Source organism: Thalia democratica, chromosome 5 (genome assembly GCF_965202585.1).
Source record: "Thalia democratica chromosome 5, ktThaDemo2.hap1.1, whole genome shotgun sequence".
NCBI lineage: Eukaryota > Metazoa > Chordata > Thaliacea > Salpida > Salpidae > Thalia > Thalia democratica.
The window spans coordinates 49,003,881-49,013,753 of NC_139169.1; the positions used below are offsets into that span (position 1 = coordinate 49,003,881).

Here is a 9,873-nt window from a genome sequence, read left to right on the forward strand (position 1 = left end):
ACATCTCAGATATGCTGAAGATAGCAAAAACATTGCTACTGATCGTATGGTATTTTATATGTGTATTATGAAGTTTTAAATTTTGAAATTACAAAAAACACAGATACAAGCCAAGTGCTAATGAAGTTTTATCTTCAAGTTTTTAGAACGTTTAGAAGACAAATTGGTGTTGAACAAGTTACAAAAACAATAGAAAAATTCATGACTATTTTTAATTCTACAGTTCTGCAACATCAACTCAATAGTAACAACGGAGAAAAAGTTGTCCAACTGTTAGTTTTTATTTTTTTGTTTAATCTCAAACGTTGTACTTCGTACTTATACTAAAATATTTGTTGTTTTTTATTAGTTTTTTTCTTAGATTAAGCTTAGTTTTGTAGTGTTGGAATGTATCAAAAACAATGTTAGTTAAAATAAAAGCTCAAATGTACTATAAATAAGTTTAAGTTGAAATATATTAAATTATCCATTTATTTTTTGTTGATTAAATTTATCTCTTCTTGAAACTGTTGACAAATAATTTAGTAAAAATATATCCAATTTTTCAGCTTTCTTGAACTGTTATCACTTGTAATTGATGAAAACGGAACCGCATTTAAAATTTTAACTTCTGATATTATTCAGCTGGTGGTCGAGAATGTGTTTCCTTTAATTGTTAAAGTTTGTTAACTTAAATTAATATCATATTGAATTGTAAATGTGTATGTATATTTTTTAATATTTGTAGCAAAGCTAAATTGAAATCTTTTTTTGTCAATTTTTACAGTATTCTTAATTTTGTACCAATTTTTTTAAATCTTTAAGTATTTTCAATCTTTGTTAATTTCTCAGTTTACAATTATGTGACTTTTTTTTACAGTTAAAAATATTTATACATGCAAACAGAAACCATCAGCTGATATTTCGACATCCCTGTTTGAATTTTTACATAAGTTACTTAGTAGAAAGCATCGGTATTTCTTTCCTTCTCCAGTTTTGGTTACATTATTAAAACAAAATTCAACTAACACTTTAACTATCAGTCACAAACAGCAGTTTTTACAAATAATGCAGGTAATTTGTAAAAAATGTTTTTTGTGATAGATTAAATTCTTATCGTTTTATGGTGATTTTAAGTTCTGAAAAAAATTATTTAGCAATTTTCAAATAAATTAGAATTTAAAAATACATGTATAATTTTTTATCTGACACATTAGAAAATATTTATAAAAGTATGTTTTGTTAAAATAAACTAAATAAAACACTGATTATTTTGATTTTGACTCTTTATTTTGAAGAAATGCAATTAATAATTTTTTGTTCAAAAGTGTTGTATATATTAAGTTATTAAATACCCGTTGTTAGGTACAACAAGTTAAACTTTAAGTATAAAAGTTTACTGTTAGATATCTTATACTCAATATGTTTAAATAATATGTAGATACTAATTAGAGTTAAAGAAAAATATATGTATTTAGGTTTTTGGAAACTCATTCTTACAAGAAGACGTGACAATTTACAAACAAAGTATAAGTATTTTGCAAGATCTCAACTGTAAATTAAAGATATATGAAAAAGTTTATATTTATTTATTTTGTTTTTAATAGATTTTAATCCATCTGAGCTAATTTAATAAAAAAAAACTTTTGTTGATTAATACTTCAAGTTTTGTATTTTTTTATAACACCAAGTATGTGTTATTCTTATATTTGTAGAAAAATTTAATATTATTTTTTTAAATTAAAACTATTGAAAATATTATAAAGTGTTAATTTTCAGATACATGGATCATTATTTGAGGAAAACGTTCTTTTTGAGTTCGTGTTTTGCTTCATAAAAGTATTAATAGCAAAAACTCATTATATACTAACCGTTAGTTTATTTGTTATATAAACAATATTTTTGTAGACAATTAGATTTATATTTAAATGTAAATAAATTTATTAGGTTTTTTTATATTTATCTCCCGAAAAAAGAAACTTTCAATTAAAATTTTTATAAGGGTTGCCAAAAAAACTAAACTCTTGGAAAAACCTTAAATTTGACAATTTAGGCTAAAAAACCTGGAATTTAAGAAATTTAGGCTACAAAAACCTAAATAAACCTAGAATTTTAAACAATTTTTACATTTAAATAATAAAATTTCGATCTGACACAATATTTAACATATAGATAATTTTTATATCATCATCAAATTTTTTTCAATTAAAAATCATATTTAAAGTAGCTTTACAGTATCTTTTCAATGTTTTTATACTCTTTAACACAGTTTTTTACCTTAAACTTAATTTTAAACTAAAAATTGACCCAAACACGTGTACTTTTAAAAATTTGGAGGAAATTTTAAAAACCTAGAGAAAATTTGATAAGAAAATTTGGCAACCCTGTTATATAGATAAAAACCTATAAGATAAGTTGACAAAAAAGTTCTTCTGAAATTAGTTTGTAGTATTTGATAAAGTAATTTATGATTTATTTAAATATATATATCTATAAGTTATCTTTATTTTTTCTGAATTTGACCTGTTGAACAGAACTAGTATTATTTCACTATTTACTTGAATTTTGTTTTTTAGGATGATTTGTGTTCGGTAGTACATCAAATGTGTTTAGTTGATTTCAATTATTTCCACCAAGTTTTATTACCACAGTTTCTTTATAATTTGCCAGAAGTTACGCAGGATCAGAAGAAAACTTTGTATAAAAATTTCAAAGGCGATCAAGTAAATTTATTTAGATTTAAGTTATAAAAGAACTTAGTTTTAAATAAATTAATTTTAGTACTTTTTTTATAATTGATAAAACTTTATTTTCTTTTATATACAAAGCAGTTGATTATAATATACAGGGTTGCCACTTTACCTGGAATCCTGGAAAAACCTGTAATTTGACAATTTAGGCAAAAATAACCTGGAAAAACCTTGAATTTGAGAAATTTTGAAAAAAAAACTGGAAAAACTTGGAATTTTTAATAATTTTAACTTGTTTAGTAGTAAAATTTCGGTTTTACTCAAAAATTTTATCCTGTAGATAAAAACATATTTTAACTTAGCTTTACAGTATCTTTTCAATGTTTTTATACTGTTTAACACTGTTACTTATCTTAAATTTAACTTTAAACCAAAAATAAACCTTAAAATGTGTACTTTTAAAAACCTGAAAGAAATTTGAAAAACCTGGAAAAATTTTTGAAAAAACGAGTGGCAACCCTGAGTAAATATGTATATACTATCATTACTGATATTATAAAATAAATTTATTACTTTATTTACATTTTTATAACTTAGGAAACTTATTTTATCACTCATTTTTAATTAACTGATTATTTTACTAATTTTGCAATCGAATAACTTTTTATTGATGCTTACAGAAAGTACTTATAAATAGTAGTATATATATAAAGTATTTTTTGTATTAATTGATTGTTTCAATTATGTTTAAGTTAAACTTTTTTTTTCAGGATTTGCCTACCTTCACCTCTAACTTAATGAGATTTGTGACAGACTTGCGATATTATCAACTTTGCAATAGTTCACTACAACCCGGAACTGTACAGTTCTAAATATTTTGATAATACATTATTTCTTAGATAATAAGCTATTTATTTACCTACAACCCTTTTATGTAAAAAATAGTACTCTTAGGGTGCCTCCAAATTTGTTCACCTACAGACTTTTTTATTTGTTTTGGTAAACATGATTAAACTTTTTTTTTAATTGTAATGGTTATTTTACTAAAGGTTTACCGTTCTCTTTATAAAATACAATAAATTAAAAATGGTCCTTCGAACAAAATTTTTTAATATAATTTATGTTTTTTAAAAGCGTCCGCAAGAACGAACTTACAGGGTTGCCACACACTGAGGGTAGCTTAAGCTAATTAAAATAAATTCAAAGTTTAAAGATGGCTTGCTTTTTTTTTTGCAGAACTCAGACTAATTTACATGTTTTTCCTAAATCTCAGTCTAGTTTGACTTAAAGTAAACCATTTCTTAAAATTCTTGTTTTTGTTTAGTCTTTTTTATTATTATTTTAGTATTATTAGGTGTTTAACTTAATTAACAATAAATTTTAAAAGTTTTATTCTCAAGCTACAATTTTTTTCATAAATTTAAGCTAGCTAGATGCAACTCAGGCTGGGTTTTTTACCTCATAGAATGGCAACCCTGTACTTAAAATCTTTTTTCGTCCATATATCTTAATAGTTTTAAATAAAGTTAACAATTTTGAAGTTGATTATTTCACCACTGTGCTACAAGACGAGCTTATTTAATAACAATTAAAACATTTTTATGTTTAAAAACTTCACAAAGCATACTTATGTTTCATTTCTGTGAAAGTCTTATAGTAAATAAGTATTATGACATTTATTTGCCGTAATTAAATAACTCTATCTAATTTGCTTGCGTTTTGTATCGTAGCATCTAACATTTTTAATTATCTGAGAAATTTTAATTATTTAGTTGATATTAGTGTTTACAGACTAAATTAATATTGGATGCCAACCGTGTTTCATACAACTTAAACGTATCTACCAGATTATTTTCACGGCTTTTTTTTAGTAGTTTTCAGTTGGTATTACTTAATTATGTTTTTAACGTCCAACTTTATAAATAAAACTCATACAGTTTTTTAGTTGAGGTTAGTTTGTTTGATATACGCTTTTGAACGATAGTTAAAATATAATGTTAAATTCTTGCAAAAAATATAATTATAAGTATATATTAAGTACACACGAACTTTTTACAAACATAATGCTTCTTAGTTTTAAAATGTTAATATAGTCTTCTAGAAACATGTTACATAAAGTAGTTTTTTTTTTTTGATTTTAAGCGTAATAAGTTAAAATGATTCAGTTTTTTCAGTGTAAATCAAATTGGTTGATATTCTTAGTTTTTTTCATATAAATTAGTATCTTCACCTTGTTTTTAAAGCTTTCAGCGGATCTAGGATAAGATTTGGAATGCTGCCGATATTTTACCACTTAATTTGTTAAATCTTTTATGAGTGTTTTCTTTTTCTTATTTTCTGTTGTCAAAATCATGATTTATAAAGTTTTTACAAAATAAATGTGCTAAAAGATATATTCTGTTTTTTAATCACTATGTTATTATTGTTTATATATGAATTACTTGTTATTAATCTACTTTAAACTATTAATAAATCTATTGCAAATGGTGTTTAAATAGCTTTTATAACAATAAGTTTCTTACTTAAGATAACTAGTATTGACCTATAGATTGTTTTTGAATTGTTCAGAAGATCACTTATATACGTAGCGGTAACAATTTTAGATATTTTTGTATGAATTTATGACTAAGTCATGTGTACATGAGTAAAAGTGATTTAACCGTAGACAATTTTAGAATAATTTTATAACTTTAATCAGTAAATTGTGTTTTTTGGAAAATAATAAAACTAAATAAAGTGTTTAAGCTTAGACTAAATATATTTTAAAATTTAGTATTAATAATTACAACCAAATATTTCTTTTATACTTATTTAAAATTTTTGCCAGAATTTTTACACTTTAAAAAAGCAAATTTATATAATATTTTAAGTGTTTTTGTTATTAGTATAAATTTTTTATCGTTTATCTTACTAAATTTAACTGTTTATTCAAACACCTCTTTGAATACTTATAAGCTGTATAATGTATCTGAGTTAAATATAGAAATTAAGCCGCACTTGTAAAATAAAAAGTAATACACTTCCATTGAAACCCTACAACAACCCAGTAATTTTACAACCATTGTTTTAATAAAATTTATTTAATATATTGTAATATAAGCAAAAAAAAGTCTTTAAACTAAACTTTTACTGATCTCACATAAATAAAACTGTTTAAATTTTTTTGTTTCAAAGTAAATTGTTTTTTACAAAAATATTAAGTTCAATGATTACTTCCCTTTATTTTAAAGTCAATTATTCCACATGATTTTGTGATAACCTAAAAATTACTTCTTAAGCTTTTTTTTTACTTTTTTATTAAAAAGTTTGCTAATATTAACATTGTGTACTTTTTACTTTATAGATCTCAAAAAAGTTCTCGACTTAATAATAAGGAGAATGATCAATTTAAATTTTATTAATAAAATAATGTTTCACTCGTTTGAACTAATTAAACGAGATCATCAGTTGAGTAAAATCTGTAATTTTTTTATACTAACTTGTAAGAAGACATTACGGTAAACTTGAATTAAAACCGGCATTTATGTGTAAAAAAAATGAAACTTATAGTTTAAAGCTATCAGTTAAGAAAAATCATAAAATTACAAGGTTAGTTTATGTTAAGGTTAGAAAAATGTAAGCTACTTAATAATATTATAATTTTTAGAATTAAAAAAAAATAAACACACTTTCATTTAGATGGCTTGTAAAATTTGTGAACAACAAAAAAAAAACACTTGCAACTAAAACACTAGACTGTTTAACTGTTTATAAAAATTAAACTATCGTATTGTGGCGTAATTATAAGTTAGGCTTATAAAATCTAATAGTGCTATAAAATTGAAACTTTTAAGTTAGTTACTTCTGTCGGTTTTAATATTTGCTTGTACAAGTTAGAATAGTGATGTATTTATCAAATTTTCTCAAGTTTTAAAATAAAGCTTTCAAAATGAACATATTAAGTCATTCCTTTTATTTTATGAAGTTCCTCCGTCAGCGTTTGTTATTTTCATCTTCTAATAGGTACAGATCATGCGGATTCTCTGCTTCTCCGATGTGATGTAAAATTTTTCAGTTAAAGTTATAATCAGTATTATTGTATTTCAATTTCCAAATATATTTCGACAGTTCGGTGCCGTTTTTCTTGTGGACTTTCAAATCTCTAATATGGCTATACCACCTTGTTTTAAAAGGTCCCTCAGTGATTCTACGTATTGCTTTATTTTCTTTTTTTCGTTAACACACACTAACTCTAAAAGTGCTAAAAGATTAGTAATAACTTTTCTGCTTTGAAAATATCTTAAACAGTCAGCATTATCAAATTAAGTAAGTGTAAACTAAAGATAGCAAGCAAAGTCATTGGTTTACTATCATTTCTAACCCACGGTCATTTTTAACCGATCCTTTCTAACCCGTTCGTTTCTAACCCGATCATTTCTAATTCGATCAATTCTAACCCTATCATATTTAACCCGTGCATTTCTAACCCGATCATATCTAACCCGATCATTTCTAACCCGGTCGTATCTAACTCGATCAGTAAAATTTTATGATTTTTTATATTTGTTTTAATCAGTGTTTATTTTGAAACCAAACTAGTGTGAACAAAGTTGTTCTTTTATTAAAATAGATTTTACTTTGTCTTAACAAAAAACAATTTTCCTTATTTAGATTTTTTATTTATTTTCAAACTGCCTAAATCGAACTTTTTTTCAGATTAAAAAAGATTTACTAGATTGGTTTTTTTTAGATAAAAATATTTTTATATTAGAGTCTATAAGCCTTGTTGTAAATCTAGCGCAAGCGTTGTATAGTAGTTGACTAATCTATTACTATATTACAGTCTGCTAATTTCTACTATAAGCTCTAAAGTTTAAAAAGTTGTTCCACAACTTGCAAAGACCTGTTTAGATAGTCTAGTTAAAACAAACAATGAACGATTTAGAACGCTTTTGTTTTTTTAGTGAAAAATCATTGTTTTTATATTTAACCACAAATAGATTTGTTTTTAAAGTAACAAGTTCGAAGGTTTTCAAATTTCGTCTAGTTAATCTTATTAAAAACTTTCACTTAAGTTTGTATAATATCAAAAATATCATAAATATAACTTGAATTAGTACTTAATTTAATATATTAATTATTTTTACAATTACATCTACTTTATGAAAAGAGTTTCAACGATCTTTGGCTCGTAATTATAAGTATAAGTTTTTTTTTATATAAAATGCTTTTTTTTTCGTTGTTGTTTTGTTTGTGCTTACGTTTTTTTAATCTTTTTAATAAAATAAATAGAAAATAATAAGTATATCAACATAAGTTTTAATTTAGTTGTACTTAAATCAATTAAATTGATTTAAATGATAATCATTTTCAAATATGGTGTAAACTTAACTAAAAATTTTAAAGAAGATTAACGAGACGAGATTTGATCATCCTCGTACTTGTTGTATAAAAAAACAAGTTTGTTTAAGCGCCATTGATTTTTTTTGCTCTAGGTCTGGGTAGATAAATATACGTTTATTTTTTTGACTTAAAGATTTCAACACACAACAGTTTCTTTGTTCTTGAAGAATATTTTTTACAGAACTTAATAGCAAAATGATATAGCTAAAACGAATCACGTTTATTTTTTGATTTCGGGTTTATTGGGTCGGTAATAAGCCGATAGAAAAACTGAGAAACTTTGGCTCTTTTTAGCCTGCTTAGCGTATCTCAAAAAACACATATAAATTTTCACTAATTTTCATTGCAATCTTTTTCAGTTAACTAACTACAATAGTCAGTGTTTTTGTTTTTATATAAGATTAATATTTATTGGAATATTGGAAAGTTTTTTTTTTATATTTATTTTTTTATTTAGGGTCTTCTTACTTAGTTAAAAAAAACTAAGAAAACCTAATTTAACTGACGAATAACAACATTTTTGTTTAAAAAAGTAATAATAGATATATTTTTTTTTAATATTACAGAAAATATGAAATATTTATAGAACCTTTTGTGGTTCATAGTTTGCGTAGCATTAAAAAAATCTACACTTTTTTAATATTTAACACAGCTATTTTTATTCATCAGTAAATTTAGATTAAGATAAGTTTTTTAAAGTAAGAATACCTCAATTTCTCCTTATTTTAGAATGATTGTCGTGTAGTAAATCTTAAACATATAAAACCAAAAGTTCGATATGAGTAGATTGATAATAAGAAAAAAGTCAAAATTAAGAAAAAATATAAGTACAATAAATTGTAACAAAATTATTATAAAGTAGTATTACTCTTAATAAATTAGTAAAATTAATAAAGTAGTTTATAAAGAAAAAAATAAACATTAGGTTTTGTTTCATACAGCAAAATTCAATTTTATTAAAAGATCATTTTTGTAAAACTTAGTTTGTTTTAAAAATAAGTGCTAAATAAAGAAATCTAAAAATCGAAATGAATAATTTAAATAAGTTAGAAATGATCGGGTTACATCGAGTTAGAAATGATCGAGTTAGAAACGATCGGGTTAGAAACGATCGCGTTAGAAATGATCGGGTTAGAAATGATCAGGGTGTAAATGATTGGGTTAGAAATGATCTGCTCCCAAAGTCTTTATAAGCTAATAGTTGAAACAAAGACGCATTTATATACTAAAAATATACTTATTAAGCTACGTGTCTTTTTTAAAGCAACTAATATAATTTTTTTATTCCATTTTTTAAATTTATTTTATGTATGAATTTGTTATAAATTTTTTGCCCTGAAGCTTAACTTTTTTTGAATTAAAAAACAATTCAGATAATTAATAAAAACCTCAAGTATAAATAAGTTTTCAAGAAAACAGGAGGCAATTTGTATAATTTTTTAACACTTGATTTAAGCTGTTTACAAAACTCAAGTTTTTTGTATGAATAACTTTAAATAGTGTTGAAGCATCCAGCTTAATTAAATATTTAGTAATATTCATTACAAACTTGATTTCAAAAATTATCTCTACAACAAAACATCACTGACATTTGTTTATTAACTTGAAGTTTAAGTAAAAAAAAAAACATTTACTTAACTTATCGAAAACAACTTGGCTTCGTATAATATCTTTTTACTTCAAATTTATCTTAATTTTAATAATTTTCAATATTTATAATTTTTTTTTTATACTGTTTGATTTTAATGGTGACTACATATTAAAAAAATAAGATACAAGAACGAAAAGCATTAAAAACTAAATAAATTATCAAATCAGCTGT

At 23.6% G+C, this 9,873-nt stretch overlaps 1 protein-coding gene across 1 annotated transcript in view; it reads left to right on the top strand.

Annotated features, from left to right (window-relative positions):
• LOC145835350 (exportin-6-like) overlaps nt 1-5,051 on the top strand; it is a 36,279-nt gene extending 31,228 nt beyond the window's left edge. Inside the window, exons 21-27 of the mRNA XM_082942906.1 lie at nt 104-272; nt 549-660; nt 886-1,053; nt 1,458-1,556; nt 1,759-1,851; nt 2,556-2,702; nt 3,440-5,051. Of these exons, the coding sequence (XP_082799032.1) occupies nt 104-272; nt 549-660; nt 886-1,053; nt 1,458-1,556; nt 1,759-1,851; nt 2,556-2,702; nt 3,440-3,541 (890 nt within the window). The 3' untranslated portion in view covers nt 3,542-5,051. The remainder of the gene's footprint in view (nt 1-103; nt 273-548; nt 661-885; nt 1,054-1,457; nt 1,557-1,758; nt 1,852-2,555; nt 2,703-3,439) is intronic.
• Nucleotides 5,052-9,873: the final 4,822 nt, after the last annotated feature.